General features: G+C 40.4%; 2 protein-coding genes and 1 long non-coding RNA gene across 5 annotated transcripts in view; 2 read left to right on the top strand and 1 right to left on the bottom strand.

Annotated features, from left to right (window-relative positions):
- The window catches only part of hecw2a (HECT, C2 and WW domain containing E3 ubiquitin protein ligase 2a), a 38,387-nt gene extending 31,220 nt beyond the window's left edge, over nucleotides 1–7,167 (top strand). For both annotated transcript variants that reach the window (XM_058392881.1, XM_058392879.1), the window contains exons 21-30: nucleotides 275–395; nucleotides 1,259–1,372; nucleotides 1,837–1,989; nucleotides 2,115–2,213; nucleotides 3,043–3,172; nucleotides 5,123–5,269; nucleotides 5,420–5,534; nucleotides 5,699–5,784; nucleotides 5,884–5,996; nucleotides 7,030–7,167. In XM_058392881.1, the coding sequence (XP_058248864.1) occupies nucleotides 275–395; nucleotides 1,259–1,372; nucleotides 1,837–1,989; nucleotides 2,115–2,213; nucleotides 3,043–3,172; nucleotides 5,123–5,269; nucleotides 5,420–5,534; nucleotides 5,699–5,784; nucleotides 5,884–5,996; nucleotides 7,030–7,141 (1,190 nt within the window). In that variant the 3' untranslated portion in view covers nucleotides 7,142–7,167. The remainder of the gene's footprint in view (nucleotides 1–274; nucleotides 396–1,258; nucleotides 1,373–1,836; nucleotides 1,990–2,114; nucleotides 2,214–3,042; nucleotides 3,173–5,122; nucleotides 5,270–5,419; nucleotides 5,535–5,698; nucleotides 5,785–5,883; nucleotides 5,997–7,029) is intronic.
- Nucleotides 1,985–7,178, bottom strand: LOC131354829 (uncharacterized). Its single transcript, XR_009204785.1, has 4 exons — nucleotides 7,039–7,178; nucleotides 5,841–6,073; nucleotides 3,026–5,505; nucleotides 1,985–2,784 (listed from the first exon to the last, which is right to left on the bottom strand). It is a non-coding gene; the product is annotated as an uncharacterized LOC131354829 (long non-coding RNA).
- A 6,843-nt stretch (nucleotides 7,179–14,021) lies between these two features.
- Nucleotides 14,022–25,528, top strand: stk17b (serine/threonine kinase 17b (apoptosis-inducing)). 2 transcript variants are annotated; one of them, XM_058391091.1, is made up of 8 exons: nucleotides 14,022–14,477; nucleotides 14,775–14,892; nucleotides 20,419–20,631; nucleotides 20,837–20,975; nucleotides 21,461–21,587; nucleotides 22,598–22,646; nucleotides 23,012–23,191; nucleotides 24,465–25,528. In XM_058391091.1, the coding sequence occupies exons 2-8, from the start codon at nucleotides 14,783–14,785 to the stop codon at nucleotides 24,700–24,702; spliced, it is 1,056 nt and encodes a 351-aa protein (XP_058247074.1). In that variant the 5' UTR covers nucleotides 14,022–14,477; nucleotides 14,775–14,782; the 3' UTR covers nucleotides 24,703–25,528. The 2 variants fall into 2 exon arrangements, with proteins under 2 accessions (XP_058247074.1, XP_058247073.1); XM_058391090.1 differs by lacking the exon at nucleotides 14,022–14,477 and having other exon boundaries at nucleotides 14,714–14,892.
- The last annotated feature ends 882 nt before the right edge of the window (nucleotides 25,529–26,410 follow it).

Here is a 26,410-nt window from a genome sequence, read left to right as displayed (position 1 = left end):
TGATCCGTATCTGCATGATTTCATGCATTGTTTGGCCAAATTATCGAACGATTAGATGTATATTTATCACAGCTATTCCTAATAAAGTGGACGGTGAATGTATACCATCAAGTATTGTTTGTAAAGCACACTGACTTACATTTCAAAAGTGCTGCAGAAATTAAGGTTTAAGTAAAGTTGAAATTGTGCAGTTTTTTTTTTTTTTTTAAGATATGACATTTGTAATTTCTCACATCTGTATCTTTATCTTTTTCTCTCGCACACTCACATGAAGGAACTCCTCGTGCAAATGCTCGTGCCCCTGCGCCTTACAAACGCGACTTTGAGGCTAAACTTCGAAACTTTTATCGCAAAATGGAGACAAAGGGTTATGGGCAGGGCCCTGGAAAAGTGAAGTAAGTAAGATATCTCATATATATATATATATATATATATATATATATATATATATATATATACCGATCAGGCTATGACCACCTGCCTAATATTGCTGCCAATATTGCAGCCATCACAGGCATGGACTTCACTAGATCCCTGAAGGTGTGCTATGGTATCTGGCACCAAAATGTTAGCAGCAGAAATCTACAGGACTTAAAGGATACTTTTGACGGATACTGTCCACTGCAGACCGGGAACACCCCACAAGAGCTGCAGTTTTGGAGATGCTCTGATCCAGTGGTCTAGCCATCACAATTTGGCCCTTCGTCAAACTCACTCAAATCCTTCCATTTTTCCTGCTTCTAACATCAACTTTGAGGACAAAATGTTCACTTGCTGCCTAATATATTCCACCCACTAACAGGTGCTATGATGAGGAGATCATCAGTGTTATTCAATTCAACTGTCACTGCTCATAATGTTATGCCTGATCGGTGTGTATATATATATATACAATGTTTATTGTGCTGCTTTTTCTGCCATTTAATCTCAAGCCCTGTATCCAGTATAACACAAGAATATTACCTGCACCTAGAATCCTAGAAATATGGAACCAGCAAAACCATTAAGACTTAAATGTGATACCACTTCTATTAAGACCCTAATATATATTTCTAATATATTTTTTTAGGGTTTGGAAATTACAACAAGATGCATTTATATTGTATATATCACATATGTATAATATGATTGGAAAAGTAAGGTATTAAATAGTTCTGATGATCAAGTACAGAAAAGTGCATCGAATAGGTTCTCTTAAGGAAACATTTGTCATTCATTACTCTATAATATCCTGCTGCTTTTACTGTCCAACTCCCAGACTGATCATCCGCAGAGATCATCTACTGGAAGATGCCTTTAACCAGATCATGTGCTACTCACGTAAGGATCTGCAGAGAAGCAAACTGTACGTCAGCTTCGTAGGAGAGGAGGGGTGAGTCTCACATTTCCCTGGTTTAGATTCTTTCTGCAGGTTCAGGTGTAGATTATTGACATCTGACTCATCACAGATTTTGTGCAGAGCGTCATGTTATCTAATACAGTTAACACAGATTAGGCTGGATAGTTTCATTTTACAGCCATGTGCATATACTGTAATGACTGTGATGTCATTCAAATTCAATAGTACAGGAAACTAGTAAACGTCTTGTTGTCTTAAGATAGATGATCAGATGATCAGAGTACACCTCAGAATCAGAAATTTTTTATATCACATTCATTCACCTCTCACATAAGGTTAAATTGGGTTTATATATTAGTTATTTATTTATTTATTAGACTATTTCACATGTCTTTGTAACGGTATACTGGAATACTAGCACACCAGCCAATGCCAACGATGAATCCAGATGATTTGCAAAGTTCTTAGAGCTTATGGAGTCTTTCTTTGTCAATCAGGTTGGACTACAGTGGACCGTCCAGAGAGTTCTTCTTCCTGGTGTCCCGTGAGCTCTTTAACCCATATTACGGACTCTTTGAATACTCGGCCAACGACACTTACACTGTGCAGATCAGCCCAATGTCAGCCTTCGTGGACAACCACCATGAATGGTGAGTCGGCAGGAATCACAACAGCACTCGGCTTGTCACTGAAGTCAGTAGGAAGTGCTGCGTATTGAACATGTAATGTCATGTCATGTAGCATGAAGTGAATCAAAGATGTGCTTGTTACTCAGGTTCCGGTTCAGTGGGAGAATTTTGGGCCTCGCTCTGATTCACCAGTACCTCCTGGATGCCTTCTTCACTCGGCCGTTCTATAAAGGCCTGCTGCGCATGTGAGTCTGTCTACTGAGATGTATTGTATTGTACGTATGTGATTTAGTTAGAGGTTTGTGTTCTTTCCGGTTCTAAAGTAAATCTCTTACTTGTACGTGAAGATGTTTACAGATGAAGCTTTTTGTCGTGGTAATTGCTCAAGAAAGAGAGTTTTCTTACTTGTCCTGTCTTTTTGTCCCGTCTCCCTGTTTCCACTGTACCAGTGTCAAAAGTCCTGTTTTGAGGACACGCAATTATTTAGCACACATAATACTCTACTGGAAAAGAATACGTTTTCAGTCAGATTTAAGAACAAAATGTTGCATAAAAATATTTACGCTTCTCATCAATAATGGGATTTCATTAGTTATGCTAAAGTTGTTTTAAACATGTTACTAATGACAAGATCGAATGATTGAATAGCTTGAGTGTAATCAAGTCATATAGTATTAACCTGAACCAGTTCCAGTGAAATCTCACCAGTATGTTGGTGCTGATGGGATCTACTATATAACTACAGTGTTACAGTAAGCTGAACAAAACAAAACAAACAAAAAACAGTGCTGAAACTGGAGACTCCTTCCATCAGTGCTGAAAAATAATATCAGTGATTAGAATGTTTCAATTATTAGTTATTATTAGTCATACATTATCTAGCATACAAGTCCGTGTGTGAACTGTGACTATAGAAACAATAACATACTGCATATATTAGATTCCTGCTGTTATAGAAAATTAATCACACTTTCTGACCAGTCAGAGACATATTGTTTTTCACCATCATTAAATAAGGAATCTTTATCCAAAGAACGTATGTAAAAATGATGCTGACCTTTTTGACTTTTGTAGTCCGTGTGATTTGAGTGACTTGGAGTTTCTGGATGAGGAGTTTCATCAGAGCCTGCAGTGGATGAAGGATAACGACATTGAAAACATGCTGGATCTCACCTTCACCGTCAATGAGGAGGTGTTTGGTCAGGTCAGCTGTGTGCTCATGGTTCTTACATATCACACATCACTACTAGGTTAGCTAATATAAGATAATCTGTCAAGATTTAAATAAAGCAAACATCATCAAAGTTATGATTTGATGGCTTTTTAGTAATATTTTAAGATGTGTATAGTAGCCAGTGCCTGTAAACAATTATTTACAAAGTTGATGCCAAATGTTTTAGACTTTCAAAACTCCACACATTTCAGGTTACTATACATTTCCTCTAGTCCTTCTTCCAGCAGAACACTCCTATACAATCATTCCACCACCACCAGGTTTCACAGTTGGGATGATGTTCATGCTCACTCAACGTTCTTAACTCCTATTGTTATCTGGCTCATTTCCCGTGTTTGTGCCCTCCTTATCTGCTATTCCCCTACAGACTGAGAAGTCTGTATCCCTGCTACATGTTTCCTGTAATATCCTTGTCTTGATTTTGGGTTGTTTTGTTACCTCTTGGTTCTTTTTTCCTGCCTTCTGGTTGTTAATTGTTATTTAATAAAACTTAACTTGCATCCAGCTCCATGGATTTGAAACAGGAAGTTCATGAATTTTTTTTTCCGAGGTCTTGGATGGGTTGCTTGGATTTTCCATGGTATCGAGGGCAGAAAAGGTCTGGCTCCTAACACAGCCACTTGTCTACACCTAATTAATGCTTATGACAATTAGCCAATCAGAAGCTGCTAAAAATCACCCCCCCCCCCCCCGACCATTTAAAGAGACAGATGATGAAACATTTGACCCAATGAAATTCTGATATAGTGAATTAAGTAATTAGTAATTAATCTGTCTCTATTCAATTGTTTTTAAATGACCTCTGAGATGAACAAAGTTGATGCCCTTAGTGACAAAAAGAAATATTTGGTAACATGAAGTGTGTGAAAAAATTCTGGTGACAGTGAACATATTTCACTGTACGTAAATGTTAGGCCTCAACTGTATCATCACTGATATTTAAGTTCAATTAAAGTATCTCTTTCCATGGATATATGAATTTCCTTCATTCATACTCATTTCATTCATATCAACATACACTATATTGCCAAAAGTTTTGGGACACCCCTACAAATCATTGAATTCAGGTGTTGTTTTTCAGGGCTTGGGCTCGGCCTCTTAGTTCCAGTGAAAGGAACTCTTAATGCTTCAGCTTCATACCAAGACATTTTGGACAATTTCATGCTCCCAACTTTGTGGGAACAGTTTGGGGATGACCCCTTCCTGTTCCAACATGACTGCGCACCAGTGTACAAAGCAAGGCCCATAAAGTTTGGTGTGGAGAAACTTGACTGGCCTGTACAGAGTCCTGACCTCAACCCAATAGAATAGCTTTGGGATGAGTTAGAGCGGAGACTGCGAGTCAGACCTTCTCGTCCAACATCAGTGTCTGACCTCACACATATGCTTCTAGAGGAATGGTCAAAAACTCCCATAAACACACTCCTAAACCTTGTGGAAAACCTTCCCAGAAGAGTTAAAGCTGTTATAGCTGGGGCGGGGCAACTCCATATTACATTCATGTGCATGTAAAGGCAGATGTCCCAGTTTTGGCCTGGCTCACAGTCTCTGCTCTAATTCATCACAAAAGTGTTCTGTGAGGTTGAGGTCAGGACTCTGTGCAGGTCAGTCAAGTTCCTCCATACCAAACTCACTCATCCATGTCTTTATGGATTTATCTCCATTTCTATTATACACAGACAGACTAAAAATCACTATGTGTCGTACTGTGCATGATTGTGTATGTGACAAATAAAATTTAAATTCAAATGAATACATTTTGGTTTCATCTTATTAGATCAAGCCTGAGCAAATATCCCTTAAGCGAACATGCATCCAATTTCTGCCAGTGTGTTTAATAACATGTGTTATCATTTTATCTAGGATCTCTCCATATAGAATAGGAGTAATGTGGAAGGGTTTTACTTTTCTCCACTGCAGATTACAGAGCGGGAGCTGAAGCCTGGAGGAGCCGGTGTCCCAGTGTGTGAGAAAAATAAGAAGGAGTACATCGAGCGCATGGTGAAGTGGCGCATCGAGAGAGGTGTGGCTCAGCAGACGGAGAGCCTGGTGCGAGGCTTCTATGAGGTAGAACAAATGAGTAACATTCTGCAAAATATAACCTTTCATTTTTTATTTGAAAAAAATGTAATACAAGTCATCTCTGGAGTGTAAGAAAGTGATAATAAAGGTAAAATTTCATGACTAAGATGTTATGACTAACTCTCAATGGTGCAGGTTGTGGACGTGAGGCTGGTCTCCGTGTTTGACGCCCGTGAGCTGGAGCTTGTCATTGCTGGAACTGCAGAAATCGACCTGGCTGACTGGAGAAACAACACAGAGTATCGAGGAGGTAGGAATTATTTTAATTCAGAGTGATAAATGTGTGAGTAGACATAAGTAGAACATAATGATTAAGTATTTGCATTATTATGGAATTTACCTGATAAAACAGTGAATAAAACAGTTGAAAATAAATAAATAAATAAATAAAAATAACCAGATCTTTTGCTGAAGGTTATCACGATGGTCACATCGTGATCCGATGGTTCTGGGCGGCGGTGGAACGTTTCAACAATGAGCAGAGACTGAGACTTCTTCAGGTACACCAGACCTGCTAAATTGGACCACATATGTTTTCCATTTTCTCTAGTGTTACCTTGTGGTCGTGAAATTTCCTGGACTTTTTTTCTTTTGTGCAGTTTGTCACAGGCACTTCGAGTGTTCCTTATGAAGGCTTCGCCTCTCTCCGGGGGAGCAATGGGCCACGCCACTTCTGCGTCGAGAAGTGGGGCAAAGTTACTTCCCTTCCAAGGTATGGCTAGCAGTCTGGGGATTAGCGTTATTACTTTTTAAGCTCATTTCACTGGTCAGTTCCTGCTAAAATCCCATCTGTAATAAAGAGAAGGTTTGAAATAAGGCATGGTGTGATTGTTATTTTATACTGAAATAGCAGTGGGACCTGCAGTAAAAAAAAACCCATATAAGTATTGGGTATTGGTCCAAGACTGAGTTCATTTACTTGTATTTGGAAAAAACACCAACATCCGTTACTGTGTGTGACCTAAGTTTAGTAAACACTGTCATTCTGATGAACAGATGACACAAAATGACATCTGGACACATCCCACTATTAATAATCTAAGCAAAGCATTAATCCATTCTTAAAACCATCATGGTGAACCTGCATGAATTTTTTTTTTTACCATATCAAACATGTTCATAGCAAAATTTATTTTGTTGTATAGAGAATGAAATGCAGATTGTGTTGTTTATTATGCAGAAATTAAAAAGGGGGGTCTTTTCAGTCATAATTCATGTGACATCACGTGCACGCTTATTCCGGAATTATGGGAAATTGAAAAATTATTGCAACATACACATGTGACATATCAAAACGCTCAGCACAATGAGGGGAACTGCGTGATATTTATCCAGTTATCTCCTCCATAAACTTGAGGACGAGTTTTGCCACAGCAAGCACCACTCACATTTTATTCAGGAATAGTACATCTAGTTCTTTTTATCGTTGAATTGAATCGAATCATAACCAGAGAGTATCGTTACATCCCTAGAATTGATGAGGACCAAAAATATTCTTACTACATCTTAAAAAAAAATGCATCCCTAGCTGTAATTGGACAGGTATTTGGCCAGCATTTCTGAATGTACTTATAAAATGACCAATAAACAAGCAGTGATTGCATGTCATTTTTTTTATTCTGACATTGAAAGCAAGTTCTTGTTAAGTGCTAATAATATAACATGATGTAATGTAGCATAACATTTGACTTAGCCAGTATCTTACGTTCACATTTGTCTGTGTGTGTGTGTGTGTTTGTCCACAGGGCTCACACCTGCTTTAACCGCTTGGATCTTCCTCCATACCACTCCTTCTCCATGCTTTACGAGAAGGTGCTCACTGCAGTGGAGGAAACAAGCACTTTCGGTCTGGAGTGAGGCTCTTGTGTGGTCTCTCCTCACTGATCATGTATCGTGTTCTTCAAAATCTGAAACCTTTTTTGCCTTTTATTCTGTATCCCAATCCTCATCTCCAGTCTTAATAATGGCCTTGTTTCCTGGACTCCCTTTTTTCCCCCTCTGCTATGAAACCAGGATTATGTGACTAATGCATGGCGGCTCTTTCTTGGACGTTTTCCTTCTGGGTCTTCAAACACACACAAACATATGGTGAATGCGTTAGATATTGAGCAGGAACATAAACACCAGTATTTCTAGTTAATACAGAAATTTCTTCTTACGCACAAACAAACAAAGCCTACTAACACCGTAAATAACAGTTATACTAAAATCCTCTGTAAACATTACACAGAATTTTCACCCACTTTCACCGGAGAGAATGCGAACCCACAGTGTACAAAATAAAGAGACACTGTATGCACATTTCTCACATTACACTGACCGGGTGGATGATTTGTGTTACAGCGAGTCGCTCTGCGCTGCTGTAACTGTAGAGCTTGTTCCTCGTGGAAACAGAGCGACGCCTTCATTAGAAGATGAATCCGAAGTGTAAGACAGATGAGGAATTTAGCACACTTATATTGTGGATGTTGTGTCTTTCTGTCGTGGATTAGTGGGGAGGAATCTGTGCCATCTTTAATTACAATTATTCTAGACAGATTTTGCTTCTAATGAATACCTTAGACTATGATAAAATGAGGAGAGAAGCTGTAATTACCCGCTGCGTTCGCACAGCGTGATCTGTGTAACAGAAAACAATGAGCAAAGATTTACTTGCACAGAACGAATTCATGTCAGAACGGAACGCCACCCACCTCGAAGAGTAATCCCTTCGGCTTTATTGCTTTTGACTTGTCTTCTGCCTCAGACGAGCCAAAATCAAATGTCAAGCACTTGCTTGCATGTTATTACAGACTTACCACAATCACGTTGCAATCCATCAGTACTACATTACCACACAATGAAGCTGCATGCCAAAATGAAACAGAATTACAACACAGTCAGTTCTCTTACGGTTCTGAGGGTGTGGCTGAGGTTACATAGTTCCACAGCAGAACCTAAACACGTTTTCCCTGAACATTCGAAGTCTGCTTGACAAACAGCGAACTACATGCTACAGGCTAACTTTTGCTCCTGGTGCATGTCTCCTTCACTACAGCAGATAAATGTAACACGCTACATTATATGACCAAACGTTTGTGCACCCCTGACCATCACATCCATGTTGAACATCTCATTCCAGATTTCACTGGTATACTCTTGTTTCCACTAGATGTTGGAGTGTGACTGTGGGGATTAGTGATCATTCAGCTACAAGAGCATTAGTGAGATCAGAGCGAGGAGGTCTGGGGTTCAGTCGGTGTTCCAATTCATCCCAAAGGTGTTCACTGGGGTTGAGTCATAGTCAGGGGTTCAACCTTAACCTCTACAGAGAACATTCTGTACAATTGTGTGCTTCAGACTTTAAGGAAGAAATAAAGATGGGTGTGATGTTCAGGTGTTAAGATATGTTTGGCTGTACAGTGTGCTTAAATGAAAGCTCCATCCTTATATTGACATATTTATGACATGCTTAGCAATTCTGGTGCTAATGTGTTGGTTGGTGCTGCATTTATATTATTCCTAGGAGACTTTAGTGGCAGTCTAACCTCGCTGAAGTAGTTCCGGTGGTGTTTTTCAAAATAAGGAATAACATGACAAATCAGGTTTTAGTTCCTATAAACTCCAGCGTAGAAGTTGGTGCAAACGCTGGACCAGTCTCTGAATGCAGAGACACAGTTCATTACTGCAGAGATTGGGCGAGATTGCGATCTCTAGGATGACGAGTCGATGTTGATGGTGGCATTTAGCATGAAATCTGTTTAAGCAGAGTGTACTGGTAAGGAGATGAGAGTACTGGACAGGCTAAAGGACTAAAATGCTGCTGCATCACTGTATTTTTGATAGAGTTGAAGTCAGGGCACTCAAACTCGAGGTAATCAAACAACATTTAATAATAATACTAATCAATACTAATTTAGTTGTCAGGTGGCAAGTTCAGGTTTTCTTGTTAAATTGTAAATCCTTGCTCATTGTTTCATAGTTCAAGAGATTACGTGTTGTGAAAACAGCATTATAAAGGTTTTGCTTTTCCTTTTGCATTTGACATGGTCACATTGTATTGATTGGATTTAAATGTGGCACAGATCCCATACTGTATTTAATACACACTCACACGGGCTAATGTTTTCCAATATTGTTCATATCCTAATGCTGAAGCTGCATGTCACCGTGTCTCCTGAGCCACTTTTAACATCGTCCACCATCAAATTAATGTCAGCCTTGCAGTTGTAACTTGTTCATCTGTGGTTTTGTGGTTCAGAGAGGAAAGCAGCATTGCATAATGGGGCCTTTAGATGATGTCAGAGGCAGAATTGTTGGTCCAAAAAGCTCACGCTGTTGGATGTAACGTAGGCCACTTTTCCACATCCTGCTCCAAGATGTAAGGGAGGAATATTGCTTTGTAAGGCATCTATTACATTAGGATATTAAATTTTAAAACCAACTGGGAGCAGAGAAAATTGAGAAGATGGCAGAGAATAAGCTCTATAAAAAAAAAACTGAAGATAATGATTGAGTTTTAGTTGCATGGCTATGACTCTGGAGAATATCTAGGAGATGATAGTTAGCAAGTCTTACAAGGACTAACATGGGTTGTTGTCCTATTGGCCAAAGATTCATAATTCATCACTATTTTGTAATTATTTGTAGAACAATCAAATTTGGGGTTGGGGCACAGATGCCCTGTTCTGTGTTTGGACATGCACTGTAGTTCGATCAGCATCTCTAAATTGTCCGTAGTGTGTGAATGTGTGTTTATGTAATAGTGTCCTGGAATCAGTTGGTGCTCCTTGCCTTGAGCCCCGAGTCCTCTGGAATCCAGGACTCCAGGCTCCATGAGACCCTGTGTAGTGTATGGATGGATGGATGGATGGATAAGTGAAATAAGTTCTTTTAAAAAGGCAAGCATTTTGAACACTGAGCTTTACAGCATCTGGAAGTTTCAATTTGTTATCAAGAATTTTCAGAATACTTAAACACAACAGCATACGTTTTTTAAAATATCGGCAAATGACATCATCCAGAGGCCTGTGTAAACCCCGTCGTCCAGGGGACATGCTGTCAACAACCTCAATGCTGAAATCTAGGCGCTTTCCCTCATGGACTGGTTTGCAGAAATAGGACGTTGTTGTGTCTATTGTATCCCAATCCCCCAACCCCAAATCCACACAACAGCATCTCTACACAAACATATTTATGATTTGTCTCCACATCTTCTACATTCCCACAGCAACAGTGCTCTTTTTCTCTGTATAAACTGATCTATGGTTAAACTAATGCATGCAGGGTCTTCAAATGCAGTACCTGAGTCTGACCCTTAGGTGTCAATAGCTTGATATTGCATGCTGGAAGTAGTGACCCGACACTGGTCCTGATTAGTTTTCTTTGCATGAGGAGTTGCTGTTAACAACGGATGGGGTTAAAGATGAAAAAAAAAACAACAACAACAAAATCTCATGTTCACCTGTTTTGATTTTGATTTTGATGTACCAAAGTTAAAGATTGTACATGAACGTCTATAGCAGCTGCTAACAATTTGGTGATACTCAGATCATGCATGTTGTTCACACTCATGTCCATGTTTGTATATAGTTGTATTATATGGATGCCTGTCTTGTTTCAAAATATATTTTGCACTGAATGTACCAAAGTTTTGTCGGCTAAGGTGATCTCTCTATTTTTTGGCTACCTTTTGTGTGTACCTCTATCCTGTATTTTTTAGAGATAAAGGCAGAACTAAGCTACTGTTTAGTTCTACTTTAGGTTGTAGATAAAAGGCTGGTGTATTTAACATGAAAAGGTCATTACAGGACCAAAAGTGCACTGTCCAATCAGAATGAACCTCACTTCTTCCTCATCCAATCAGAGCAAGTTTAGTCACTCAGCCAGTGAGATTAAAGTCTTCCAATTCCTGTAGATGAAAAGAAATGAGGAAATGCAACTTCTGTATTTCTCAATTTTATTCTTGTGATGACAAATTGTGATCAACAAACATCTACGTTGCCTTTTAAATTCCGCCATGACCATGATTTTATCTCTGTGTTCACATTTACCTTGAAGATGGTAATTTTCTACTTACTTGCCAGATGGATATATAGTAAAATATGTCCTTTACTTTTTTTTTGGAATTTTGGGAACTTCACAATAGCTATCATTTCTATAATATCGGAGTTGGAAAAAAAAATTTAGGTGATGCACACCAAAAAATTCCAGTCAGAAAACAGAAACTAAAATAAAATTCCCCTCATGAAGAACACACAATAAAATCATTACCAAGAACTGTTTCGATAGCATTAGCTATGAGAGATATTTTCTGGGTACTTTTTCACTAAGATTGGGTGAATTTGCACTCACCAGCCACATTAATAGGAACACCTACTTATTCATGCAATTCTCCAATCAGGCAATCATAAAATCATGCAGATACAGAAGAGCCTTGGTTAATGTTCACGGTAAAAACATCAGAATGGTGGAAAATGTGATTTCAGTGACTTTGTTAATGCCAGATGGGCTGGTATAAGCATTTCAGAAACTCTGGGATTTTTACACCCAGCAAAAACAACAGTAGCCGACGATTCACGGGTGCCGTGCAGCTTTCTCAGTCAGTTGCGTTTGAGGACCTGCTCGAGGTAGTAACACACACAGTGAACAAACTCAGTCTGGAGTGGCCAAATGAAAAGAAAAAGTCAGTCAGGTTCACTTTCAGGGGCAAAGTCTACCAATACCAGGTTCTTCCTTTTGGTTTAGCCCTGTTCCCATGCACCTTCATGAAGTGCATGGATGCAGCCCTGACTCTGTTGCGACTCCAGGGCATCCGTGTACTTAATTACATAGATGACTGGATTATAGATGCCATTGCCTGGCATGCAGAATGGCTGACTCCTCCAGGGGTGTAGAATCTTTCACTGCCCTGTCCAGGGGCATCCCCTCACAGAATTTTTGTGTTCCCTCCACACATTCATCAGGTTCTACTACATGGACGTGGATGAGACCCTGGGATCTCAGGTCCTACGGGGCTTACCCTGTACCTCTGCTCCCAGCATTCGTCCGTGTCAACTTGCGGGATAGGAATTTTTTCCCTCATGTGGTGACGCATTGGCATAGCGTCAAATCATGACACAGTGTCGAGCTCCCTCGAAAGGGAACATCTCAGGTTACATAAGCCAGTTCTCTGAGAATGGAACCGGATGTTACGTTGCTTACCACACCTTGAAGTGTGTTCCTATAGCATCAAGCCCATGATACAGGATCTTGTTTCCATTGAGGGAACTGGGTTACATATGTAACCTGAGACAATTTGCTTGAGGAAGCACCTTGAATCAGACATCCGAGGTCAGAGGAGAAAGGCTATGACAGGACGGCTATGATCATTTAAATAACCGCCCTTTACAACACACAAAAAACATCTCACAATACACAAGCTAAGCTACAAGACTACATTGAGGCTTCACATTGCACATGATCACCTAAACTGTAGAGCTGAAAATTAAAAAAACAAAACAAAACAGGTTGCCCAGGCTGATGGATCTTGCTTTCTGCTGCAACATGCCAAATGTATTATAAGTATTTATACATCTGCATTATGAGTCAATGGACCTGAATCTCGTTTCAACCGTTCAGGTTGTTGGTGACGTTAATGGTGTGGGGAATGTCCTGAATACTAACTGAGCCTTACAGTCTGCCCTTTCAGCATGGACCAGAATCTGATTGAATACAATATCTGTGTGATTTGTTAACCGTGACTATAATAACTGATATATGGAGAGTAAATGCAATGTATGTAATTAAAATAAGGTAATGATTGTAGTACTGCCTAGAGCACAGGCTTGTTTTTCTCACAGGGTCCACGGTGCGATCTAGAACTCGGGTTACTGTCTGTGTGGAGTTTCACATGTTCTCCCAATGTTGATGTGGGTCTCTGTTTTTCTTCCAACACACAGAAACATGCTGGCAACTCTGCAAAATTGCCCCTGGGTATGAATAGGGGTGTCCTGTTGTATTGTATCCTGTTGTATCCTGCTATGGACTAGTATCCCATTCAGGGATATACTATATCCCCTCAATGTTCCTGGTCCCACAGCAGCCCCTTATTAGGATAAAGTGGTTACTGAAGATTGATGAATAACTAATGTGCAAGTTAACCCTTGTTTACACATAATATTTTATGATTCAGGTGTAACAGAGCAGAGAGGGGAAAAAAGATGAAGTGAGTTCTCTAGGACCAAATGCCTCAAGACGGGGCGGACTTAACCAATAAGCTAGGTAAGCAGACGCTTAGGGCCCCGGGGAATTAGGGGGCCCTGCCCAATACCAAGAAGCCTATATAAATCATATAGTACTTATTACTGTTCTATCATATATTGTATGGTCTGTCTATAACCATTAAGATTTTAACGTTATTATTACATCCTTTCAAATGTGGCCCCCCCCCCATGATTCATGAATAGTGGAACATTCCTATCGTACTGCACATGCGCGAGATTCCCATACCTGGAATCGCTTAGGGCGCCCAAATCCCCAAAGTCCGCCCCTGCCTCGAGAGGTGTTGATCACATCATTCACAACATTAATGCTGTCTTTTTCACTTATTTAAAATCTTTTCAGTGTTTTTTTTCTTCCAAAAAGGTTTATGTATCATAAAGTCATTTCAATTTTTTTTTACAAAGAGCGCCTTAATTCTTGTGCACTTCTTCACACGTGTCCGTGTGTTGTTCCTCCTCAGGGCACGTCGGAATGTGCGTCATGACGTAAAGTCGGACCAGGAAGTGAGAATGTGTCATCTGTGCCAAGAAAAAAAAACGACAGCACTTTTCAAATCCGTGAGATCTGTGAGGGAGGGCGCTTAGGATCATCTCAGGGGGCATTTGCGGGGCAAAAATAACAAAATCGCATGAGTTAAAAGAGGAAAAGTGCACCAGAGGAACTCTCTAAGTTGGTGTGATTATCAGATGTGTGGACAGAGCGCAGAGACCTGAGGGGACAGTAACTGTAACCGAGCAGAGGGCTGGGGTTTTTTGTTTTCCTTTCGTGGGACGGTGTGTCCAGGCTGTTGTTGTTATCTGGTCAGGAAGTTTATTTATTTATTGTTCTGTCCAAAAGAAGAGATGCAAAATGTTGTGGATCTGCGCTTGAACGAGGAAGAGATCCTGCTGAAAGCTGTTCCACTCGACCTGAGATAGTTCACTCTTTCTGTTAGCTTTAGCTTCACTCAACGGTAAAGTTAGCAAGCACGCTGGCTTATTTACAAAAGTTGTTTCGAACCGTAACATTGTGATGAATACGGTCTTACAGATCTATAAGAGTATTTTTTACTTTTCTTTCTACTCATTATAAAAATCCGACCCTGAGCTGAGGATTATTTCCCGAGGCTAGGTGTTTATTTGTGTATATTTTTCAACTTCCTCTTTAGTTACTTCTGCTTCAAGACGCTGCACAAGTCTAAACAGACCAGATGTGTTTAATCTAATGGGTTTTAAAGACTTTTCTCTGCAATTTATTCCCCCCCTTGCAGGCAGGCTGATGGCCCGGAGGCGGTCGGAGGCTCGCGGCGGACTGCTGGCGGACATCCAGACCGCGATACTGACCGAACCGCTGGACTCTCTCTTCCACATCACCGGCGAGCTCGGCAGGTAAGCCCCGTATCCTGACCTCTTCCCTGCTCTCTTTAGCTAGCACATATAGAGTCTGACCTAAAGTTCATGGCAGGGGAAATGTCTTAAAAGGAATAAAACCAAAACTGACCAGTGGCAAGCTTGTTTTTTTGTTGCTTCTTCTTGGTTGTCCTGACTTTGATTCCTTTAAAGGTGCAATAGGCAGTTTTTTAAAATATGTAGACCATGATCAAATCTAAACCCAAAACCTTACTGGGGAAAAAAAGTTTTATGTGGCTTAGAAAAACCTTTCAGAAAACAATCTTCCGGTCCAGAATGCTTGTTTGTGTACACGTTCTGTCATTTAGTTTATTGACAATATTCTACTGACCACTGTAGATCTGGCTACTTTATTGTCTCTTTAGCTATCTTAAACTACAATGAAGAGAAAAATGCCCCCCCATGAATACAACTGAAACAGACAACCACTGTTTTTCCCCTAATAGACCTGAGTCTGTTATTGCACTTGTTTTTTTCTTATTTCCTTAAAGTGAGCTCTGAATGTGGGTTCAATTAATGGTGCAATAGTCAAAAAACAAAAATATTTTACTTGTAATTGACCTCCGGGCCCAGAGCACTTGTTTTTTGTGTTTGGACCTCTTATTGGTCAGTTTCTAGACACCAGCCATTGTAGATCCTGGAGGGTGTTGCTTTGTGAGCATGGGCAGAAATTTGGGTGGTGGTGATTGGGGGGGGGGATTTTTTAAAACCTACTTACTACAGGTCTAACCCACCTACCTACTACACATCTAGGAAGATAATCTTGAAAATTAAGTTGTCTAAATTTGCCTAATGCACCTTTAAATTTTATATGTTTAATATATTAGACAAAGATCCAAAACCTGGTTTACAGAAACCCGGATATTTAGAGCTCTCAGGATCGAGACCGAGGTGACAGAGGTAGGAAAAAAAAACTCTTGTGAGAAGACACTGAGAGGAACCAGACCCAAACATAAACCTCTTCTGAGTGACACCGGATAGATGGATTATATTATAAACCATTACTCTGTACTGCTTTGTTCTATAAAATCAAACTCCACGAAGTGTGTTGAAACCAAGTTCAATTTAAGCACCATAAAGTGTTTATGACTACTGCAGTAGTTCTTAGGTCCATGTCTGCTGTATATTGGTCAGATGAATCACTGAAGGAAATGTGTGACTCGAGCACAAACTGTTTTTCGGGAAGTGAAATTAGTTAGAGTGTCCATGAAATACAAAATGCAGAAACAATTTCATCCCCGGAGTTGAGACTAGAATGACCCGTGGGTCACGTGGTGTACATTTTTATACAAGTAGTAAACGTTAAGATATGATTTGTGATGAACGTCACATTGCCCACCTAAAGACTAAATAGGAATGTATGAATGCTAGAAGGGTCTCAAATATCCCCTCAAAATGAGATGATAGCGCCAGTCAATGGCGTAACGTGATGCTGTTGCAAAATAAATCACACAACAAAGATAGATAGATGCAAGAGCACAAGATGATGGATGATTTCCTGTGTGTTTATAGCATGTATAGTTAGTCCTCAAACACATAGGTAGTCTATACCTACGGTCAGATGGAAGGGGAATGAAATACCGATAGAGTGGGTGATCCGGATCATTTGGGATATGCACAGGCTAATTTAAAAGGTGTTTGTAAGACATCTTGTCCACCAGATGTCTTGAAAATGTTTTCTCATCCGGCGTCAGCACCTGGTAGCCCCACCCCCTTTTCCGCTATGTATGCAAAGCTGTGAGAGTTGACTGTCCACACGATTTTGGACACTTCTCACTGAACTGTAGGAACTTGCTGAAGACTGGAAATGATGCTTTCAGACTTCAGAGTTTTATTAAGCGTTTGAGGAGTTCGGGTAATTGTACGACTCATGGTTGTAATTACTGTCACTCATTCATGTGAACATATGCTGTTTGTCCTACAAGGTGTGATTAAAGCGGCCATGTGGACGAGTGCCAGCAAAAGATGGAGTGTCATGTCATCATGTCAGGATCGTTTTTTTAAAGAAAAAAAGTATGACTGAGGCTTTAAAAAACAAGTCCTGTTGTGTTTGTTAGTATAGCATGCTGTAAGCCTGGGTTCGGCTGAACTATATTTAGTGTACAGGTGATCTGGCCGAGTCTGGGATTTACTCGTGACAATGTACATCTGATACCAGAAAATCAACAGTGTAAGTGGATCACATCATTAAAATAAAGGTAAAAAATAATTTCTTACTGTTAGTGATACAAGATGGAAACCAAAACATTGTGCAAGAGCATTTCTGTCATGTAACAAAAACACAAGCGCTGTTGAATTCTCGCTTCCGATTGGTCGGAAGGTGTTGATTCATTTCCTGTTAGTGTGGTATAGCTGTCATTTTTTTTATTTTTTTATTTTTTAAAGACAGTAACTCTATCGCTTTCCTGGTGGCTTTGCTTTATTGTTTATATAAAACACCCACATTTCTCTTGGTGATGTCATCGCGTGAGCACGTCTTGAAGACGTTCGCTTCCAGAACAGGCAGTTTGGCCGATTATTAAACCGTACGTCTTCCTCCCATACTACAATTGTTGTCCGTGTGGTGTCCAAGTTTTACCTATTATGCATTTTTGTTGCCATGGTAATAACTGGTTAAGGTGATGATAAGATTTGTCAGTGGGTGGAGCAGTTAGTTTTCTTGTTGCCATGGCAATAACTGGTTAAGGTGATAAGATTTGTCAGTGGGTGGAGCAGTTAGTTTTCTTGTTGCCATGGCAATAACTGGTTAAGGTGATGATAACGTTTGTCAGTGGGTGGAGCGGTTAGTTTTCTTGTTGCCATGGCAATAACTGGTTAAGGTGATGATAACGTTTGTCAGTGGGTGGAGTGGTTAGTTTTTTTGTTGCCATGGCAATAACTGGTTAAGGTGATGATAACGTTTGTCAGTGGATGGAGCGGTTAGTTTTCTTTGTGTGCTGAAATGTAAACATTCTGGAGGGAGATTTGGCATTTGTGTATGAAATTCTTGGTGAAGTGAAACTATTGTGTTGAGCAAGAAAAAGATTTGGATTTTTTAGTGGATAGATGTGTGACAAAAGGAAACTATGAATAACTACAACGCTCTGATCAGGTGTTCAGTGTGCTCGAGATGTGGTGACTCCTGTGGTGAAGATCCTAGCTTGTGACTTACAGAGCGTTTGGGAACGCCTCAGCAACTCCACACAGCTCCACATGGTGTGATGAGGAGGCCAGAGTTACCGCAAAAAAAACCCCAGAAAAACATCTCGGACATTTTTTACACTACAGAAGTTTTGCTAAGGAAGTGCCAAGATGAGCAGATGCCTTCGAACGTCAATCCCTTCACTAAAGGAAAATGAAGGCACTGGTGCTAACTGGGGCTTGAACATTGTAATGCAGTTGCTGAGGAAGTCACTGTGATGTTCACAGGATCAGAGTTTCTCACAGTAACACTGATTTAATACACAGAGTGAGATACACAACGCTCCTGCAGCTGTTCAGCACCGGCATGGAGTAAGGGGGTGTGTGTGTGTGGTCTTTTTGTGGTTCTGAGGAGGAAGGAAACTAAAGTGGGAAGCAGCACCATGAGAACACTGAAAAGAGAAGTGACATGGCTACTTCCTCCCTCTCTCTCTCTCTCTCCCTCTCTCTCTCTCTCTCTCTCTCTCTCTCTCTCTCTGTTAAATTCAATTCAGCAAGTCCTATTCGAATGACATACATTACAGATTTGCCAAAGCATTACAGGAAAGAGAACAACTTTATTAATAAACATATAACACTACGTGTTCGCTCTCTCACTCACACACCCACTCACTCACTCACTCTCTCTCTCACACACACACACTCTTTCTACCCCTCCTCCTATATACACACATCCTTTCTGTGTCTATCTCTGTTTCATATACACTATCTCTGTTTCATATATACACACTCTTTCAACCTTTCTGTCTCTCTGTCTCTCTCACATACACACTTTCTACCACTCCTCTTCTCTTATACACAAACTCTCTCTCTCGCTCTCTCTCTCTCTCTCTCTCTCTCTCACACACACACACACTCACACACACTCTTTCTACCTCTCCTCCTCTCTTATACACACACACTCTTTCTCTCTCTCTCTCTCTCTCTCTCTCTCTCTCTCTCTCTTTGTATTACATAAGCTTACTCTATATAGGCCTTTGTCGCAGTGCAGGGAATCTTTTCCTTTAGCAGGAAGCTCTTTTCACAGCTCATTTGTCTGTGTGTGTGTGTGTGTGTGTGTGTGTGTGTGTGAGATTGTGAGTGACAGTTGTATTGTGAATATCTTGTCTCCTAAAAGGACCCTGTGCATACTCAATGTGATATGTGAGGAACATCCGGGAAACTCTAAAACGTTCATATCTCAGAGGAGTTGTGAGCAATTGAAACTCATTCAAATTATGTTATTTTTGCAGCTTGATCTGCCGCTTCACTGAGCTGTCATTATACAGTAAACTGTAATTAGAGCTTTAGTCGTCTAGCCTGTATTGTTGCAAAACGCTCTCAGACATCTCCATGTGCCCGTCTCATCCTACTGTCATGATGAGAACAAACGTGTCAAAGAACTTTTGTGTGTGTGTGACGGGGAGAGAGAATGAGAGAGAGAGTGTGTGTGTGTGTGTGTGACGGAAAGAGAGAATGAGAGAGAGAGAGTGTGTGAGAGAGGGAGTGTGTGTGACGGGGAGAGAGAATGAGAGAGAGAAAGGGGGACTGATATGTTTCGATAAACAAATGGAAGCTTATTCCTGTACACTGAGAGCCTGACAGGTTGATGTTAAGCATTTACAGTGCATCACATGAGCAGTGGAGGAAGCCACAGATCTGCCACCTGTTTTCAGGCTTACTTACTACTTTTGCTATAAAAACATTTGTAAAAAGAAAATTGTATGAAATTGCAGAGAAAGTGGGCATTTACGTGGAACTGCAGCACAATGTCCAGCTTTCTGAGCTGTTATTTACAGGAAATATTTAACAGGAGTTGCAAGAGATTTCTACTGCTGTGTAATACTGTAAGCCCTGAGCTCAGAAAAAATTATAGATGGGAAAATTTCTTGAATTTCCCCTACAGGGGGTTACTAAAGGTAGATTTCAGAAGATGTATTGAACACCGAACATGTCTTCAGTTCAGGAGATTTTTATGATTGGCTCGATTTTATTATTATTATTTTTTAATTTGCGATGCAATTTTTTTGTTCTTGTGGGAAACTTTAAATTGGTGAATTCAGCAACAAACAAAAAAAATTGAATCTGCTGTAATTTTGAAAACTTCTCCGAATGTCACAGATTTGAAATGATTTTGCATTAGTAATACACACATCATTGCTCATTGCAGATGCCCTTATCCAGAGCCACTTAAATTTTTTTCATACATCTGAGCAATTGAGGGTTAAGGACCTTGCTCAGTGGCATCTTGGTGGACCTGGGATTCGAAGTCACAGCCTACCTTAAGCACTAAGCTACCATATCCCACACCAAGACCATGCCTTACACGTCTCTGTTATTCCTCAGGGGAAAGTTTGCAGTGGTGAAGAGGTGCGTGGAGAAGGTGACGGGTAAAGAGTTTGCGGCCAAGTTCGTGCGGAAGCGGCGGCGAGGCCGCGACTGCAGGGCAGAAGTGATCCACGAGTTGGCGGTCCTGGAGACGGCCCGGAGCAACCCCCGCATCATCAACCTGCACGCAGCCTACGAGAACGAGCACGACATCATCCTGCTGCTCGAATAGTGAGTGTGGCACCTCACAGATCCACTGTGACACACATCAGCATCAGGGCTTTCACATGTGATTTTAAACATGGGGCTTTTATAGTGGTCACTCATTCAGTGCAACACACAGCGTGAAGGTGTAGATTTATATCCTGCATGGTTAAAAATCTGACCAGTGTTTATCGTGTGTGTGTGTGTGTGTGTGCTCATGCTTTCTCCCCAGTGCTGCAGGCGGTGAGATATTTGACCACTGCGTGTCTGACGAGCTGCTCTCCGAAGGTCAGATCGTTCGCTTAATCCGACAGATTCTTGAAGGCATCAATCTGCTGCATCAGAGCAACGTTGTCCACCTTGACTTGAAGGTTTGCGAACGCTAGCTCTAACACGCAGCTGCTGCTACAGTAGCTAGTTAAAATCCATCCATGCTACATGCGAACATGATTTAATAGCCCTGAGCTCTTCACTCTTCTTCTGTTCATAGCAAGGTTACGAGACTCTAAGGAAGAAACTAGCTAACTGTGTAATAAATTTATTAGAGATCCCTTTAGAGAACACTTTAGAGCATCAATTTTTAACATGGATATACATGGAGTATTAAATCCAGGGTGAAACCCAGCATTAATCCTGGCTATTAACTTTAATAAGGTGCTTCATTTGATAATCCCATCATAAACTTTCCTTCAAATATAGTCTGTTTGAGTATCTTTGAATTATATAGGTTCAGAGATACTAAAGCCCAGTTAACCGCTGTAAAAAAATCTCCAAAACTCAGTCAGTAATTAATATGAGTGTGTAGTCTGCACCAGCGGACGGTTCGAGACACGATTCTTTCTCGTCATCTTTGCAGCCACAGAACATCCTGCTGACCAGCCTGAGTCCTCTGGGGGACATTAAGATTGTGGACTTTGGGCTGGCGCGTCGACTCGGCTCCGTCGGAGAGCTGCGAGAGATCGTGGGTACACCTGAGTACGTAGGTACGTCCTGGTTTGCACGTCACATCCTCATCAGCTGTCTGACCCGGGAGATTTCAGTAACATTATGGAAACTGGGCAAGTGTCCAAGACTTTTTATTTCCACAGAACAATTTTGGTTCATGGCAGTATAAATAGATGAGAATCCTTTCGTAATAAAAACAATAAGGTTTTTAATGCTGCACTTAACCCTGGATTATAGTCTATCTATATCCTGCTTTTAACCCTAAATAGCGGAACATTTCAGGAAGCAGGGTTAGAACAGCTTTTTACCTGGGGTTACAGTGTGAAGCAATGTAGTGTTGGCATGTTGCAGCTAGTTGCTTAGCAACAATCAATTACAATGGTATATTTATCAATTAATGGCTGCTGGCGCCACTGATATGCAAATTAGAAAAAGGTTAATCCAGGTTTGAGGAACGTATATGTGAAAAGTCAAGCAACATAACCCATGATTCTGTTTACCTGGAGTGGATCAGCCTGGGGATTATTTCACGTGTGAAAAGCCCTGATAAGTACATCAAGAACATTGACATGACGGGGTCACTCAGCTCTCTAGGCCATGAATCAGTGTATCGTGCAGGACAATTAGCATATCTTATAATAATATCTTTTTGTTATGTAGTTTAAGGTACATTATGAAAAATACATTGATTGTTCTGTTAGATTTAAAATCATTAAACACTTGTATATGAGACTAGTTTCAAGTGAGAGACAGCGAGAAAGAGAGAGAGCGACAGAGCACTTAAAATGGCTGACTCTCTTTTGAGTGTCCTGAGTAGGGAACTAGGGAGCTGATTGAGACGCAGCCTTAGACTGTACACAGACTGGGTGGGTCCAGTAACCATAGCTTTATTTCTATCATTAAAAATCTGTCTTCACCTTACACATTGAATATCTTGTGCCTTTCACCAGTGACTTCACAGGCAATAAGTCTAAACGTTTTGTAACTGATTTGTCTTTGAAGTATATACCATCTGATTTAGATTTGAATGTTTTATTTGTTTATCTAGCTCCAGAAATCCTGAACTACGAGCCCATCACGACAGCCACAGACCTCTGGTACGTCTGTTAAGTTTTCAGCATGTCCTGCAGCTGTGCGTATTATCTAAACATGTCAAGTCTCATCCGGCATGTAGTGTTTTGTTACAGGGATCTGACACCGTGGCATTTCCTCATAGCTATATCGCTACATTTCAACCAAAAATATGTGCATGTTCTAGCGTACAAATCTGTGAAAGTGCATTCAGATATATAGACAGTCATGACTGACATTATATTTTATGGCTGGATATCCAAGTAATGATTAACATCTGGTCCACCGTACACCCATAAACACACTGGTCATTATCTAAGAAATAAATCAGTGACTCAGTGACTTATCCAGACCTGCCCTCACGTTGTGTATCTGTGTGGATTTTTTTCAGGAGCATTGGTGTGATCACATACATGCTGATCACGGGAGAGTCTCCGTTCGCCGGCGAGGACAAGCAGCAGACCTTCCTGAACGTCTCGCAGGTGAACGTGGACTACAGCAAGGACGCATTCTCTCGTGTATCTGAACTCGCCGTCCATTTCATCCGAAAACTGCTGGTCAAAGCACCAGAGTGAGTCTGTTTCAAGATTTATTTGTAACACAGCCTCACAAAGCAGCTGTAATAGAAATATATTACAGCTAAATATATATACACAAATCTATAAATAGAGAAAGAGAGAGATAGGGAGCGAGAGAGAGGTGTAGAAGAGGAAAGGCAGGCAATACGTATTATTAATGAGTCCTGGGATGAGCACAGGAATGTCTTTGATTACAGCAGCAGGTACAAATCTACACTATTCAGGTGAGATTAGTCAACAAAAGAAAGGGCATAAGCTGTCCTTATCCATATGTGACCAACCACAACGCCTGGAAAGTGAGTCAGAAGCTCCAAACAGAAGTAGGATCAGATGAATCAGGCAGACCTGTAGGCCGAGAGGAAGTGTGTCAGTATCTGGATCAGGATTTATACTTCGCTTTATGGAGGATTTCTGTAATTACCTGCAGGAAACACGGTACATTTAAAGCTACGGTATATAGTGGAAAAAAAAACCTCTAAAGGTTGTTCACAGGTCAGAAAATCTAGAATATCGGCTGTGTTCATATGAGTCATAGTATAAAAAAGTCTTTACTTTGCATAGTGAAAGTCTGATTAGATATAAGCTCTCAGCTCACTGTGGAAAGTTCCAGCACCTGGGCTTTCCCTGTACAGTTGTCCTGAGTAATATTGTGTAGCACTCTCCTCATACATAGTGCTCATTTCTGCCATGTCTTAACTTGTATTGATTCATTTAGCACTCTTCTGAGTTGGACTATATGACTATATATATATAAAGTATGTGTTCACCCCTGATCATCACACCCATATATGGCGAAATTGTAGCCACAAAGTCTAAAGCACACAATTGTACAGAATGTCTCTGTATTCTGTAGCTCAACAGTTTCCCTTCACTGAAACTACAAACAGTGTTCCAGCATGACAAAGCCCCTGAGCTCCATGAAGACAGGGTGTGGAGGGTAAGGTTGAAGTGGAAGAACTGGAGTGTCCTGCACTGAGCCCTGTCTCTGACTCAACCCCACTGAACAACTTTGGGATGAACTGGAACACCAACATCCCCACAGTCACACTTCAACCAGTAAAGTGAAATACATCTGGAATGAGATTTTACACACACACATTATATATATATATATATATATATATATATATATATATATATATATATATATATATATATATATATATATATATAGGTGTGATGATCAGGGGTGAACAAACTTTTCCCTATATAGCGTTTGTATATACTTTCTCATCAATCTTCCGCATTACATCTTTTCAAACACAGAGATCGCCCGAGCGCCGCTGACTGTCTGAGTCACCCATGGCTGTGGCAGCAGTACCCAGGGGCCGAACCCTCTCTTCCACCAGCAGCCCCGCGGTTCCCCCGAGAGCGCAGCGGCGGTGCAAAGTGGGCGTCGGCTCCCGGGGACCTTGAGGACAAAGAGAACATTCTGGATTCACCGCAGTCCAAGAGGTTCCGCTTTGTGGACGACGCACACACGACGAGGGACAGCAGCATCTGAACACGCGTTTTTCCGTCTGAATTACTTCTGGGACCACACCAAAGATGATCTGCTAAAGCTAGAGCTTCCTGCTGCACAATAACACGTAATAATGATAATATCACTGTCTTCTTCTTCAGTCATCTCAGATATTCGAGCAGCTCTTTTTGTTTTTCTTTTGTATATGGTTTTATTATGTGTTTGTGTTTTTAATTTGCTCCATTATATCTATGTTATTGTTTTGTTTTTTTTTTGGAATATTTATTTGACACTGAGTTCCAGTAAGGTGCGTTATTTTAATGTAGGATAATTAGAAAAAAAAAAGGCCAACGGTTCCTCTAAACCAGCAATCTTTTAATAGTAGGGATGTTGGGTTAATTAATCGTTTCTTATTCATTGTGATCACTGATTTTTTGGTGCTCCAAATCACAATATGCTGGACTGCAGGGGCGAGCGAGCTTATTATGAATAAACAGGGCACTGGATCAGTTGGGGATCGTTAGTATTAGTATTTAGTAAATGGTAAAGATTAAGGATGATATTATTCCAGCGTGTGTGTGTGCATTGCCCTTTTTGGGGCATGTTGCTCAACTTAAAAGTCACACACCGCACCCTGTATTGCTCATATCTGTTTTTTATGTCTGTCATATCTGTCATATGTGTTTTTTTTTGTTTTGTTTTGTTGTTTGTTTTTTTTGAGTAATGTGCACTTCCCCATAGTGACAGATTTGGAATACTGCCATAAAGTACTTAACCCCTTGAGATCTGTGTGCCTCGGTGAAATATGAAGGGAAGGAAGAGAGAAAATCTTATATATATATATATATATATATATATATATATATATATATATATATTAAAAAAAATTTGTCTGAGATATTTTTGTAGCTCTTATACAAAAATTGTTTTTTTTCCCCAATTCCTAGCAAATGAAGGCAGGAAGGAATCAGACAGCTGTTTGGACAGCTTGTGTTTAATTTCCAGCAGGTTCTGTAATCTATGCACTCGTCTGGAGTAGATCACGTTCTTTTAACTTGTCAGACCAGATTATCTAGTATATTTTTTTGCTGGGGGAAAAAAAAATTAGTAAACCCATTCAGTGCCTTTTTGTTTCTCAGGGTTAGCGTCACAATTTGCCAATACAATACATTGTTTTGGGTTTGTCTCTGTATGGATTTACTTTATGATTTGTCCGATTATTTTAGCACATAATCACATTATGTGAGTCGTGTGTGGAGATGTGGTCATCTTTCTTCACTGTGCACAATGATTCTTTACTCCAAACCGGATCTTGTAACTTGAAACAGTTGATTTGATTAAGCGTCTCTCAGTGAAGCGTCTCGCGTTGTTCTCGAACACGTGGAATGTTGATGGATACTTCGGACGTGTTGCTAGTTGCAGATGAAGTGATGTTATGAGGTTAGAAGTGAGGCACAGCTCGCCGCAGAGAATTCACAGACGAATTCGAGCCGGCTCTGGGTCGATACAGTGTTGGTATTAACAGACAGTATTGCCTGCTGTGAGAAACGTTATAAGTGGATGTGATCTGATGCATCTCATTTTATTATGCTGATGTAAGAACTGGAAATGTTGGTATTTTGGGGAAAGTTATGTTGCTTTTGTTGGTTTAAGGAGGTTGAAGGAATGTGTGTTCATGTTTGCTTTCACGTTACGATGGAGATGTCACCGAAAAAAGAAAAACACAAAAGAGTCGTTGTCTTTAAGATAA

Source organism: Hemibagrus wyckioides, linkage group LG06 (assembly GCF_019097595.1).
Source record: "Hemibagrus wyckioides isolate EC202008001 linkage group LG06, SWU_Hwy_1.0, whole genome shotgun sequence".
NCBI classification, from domain to species: Eukaryota; Metazoa; Chordata; class Actinopteri; order Siluriformes; family Bagridae; genus Hemibagrus; species Hemibagrus wyckioides.
This window is presented reverse-complemented; position numbering and strand designations above follow the sequence as displayed.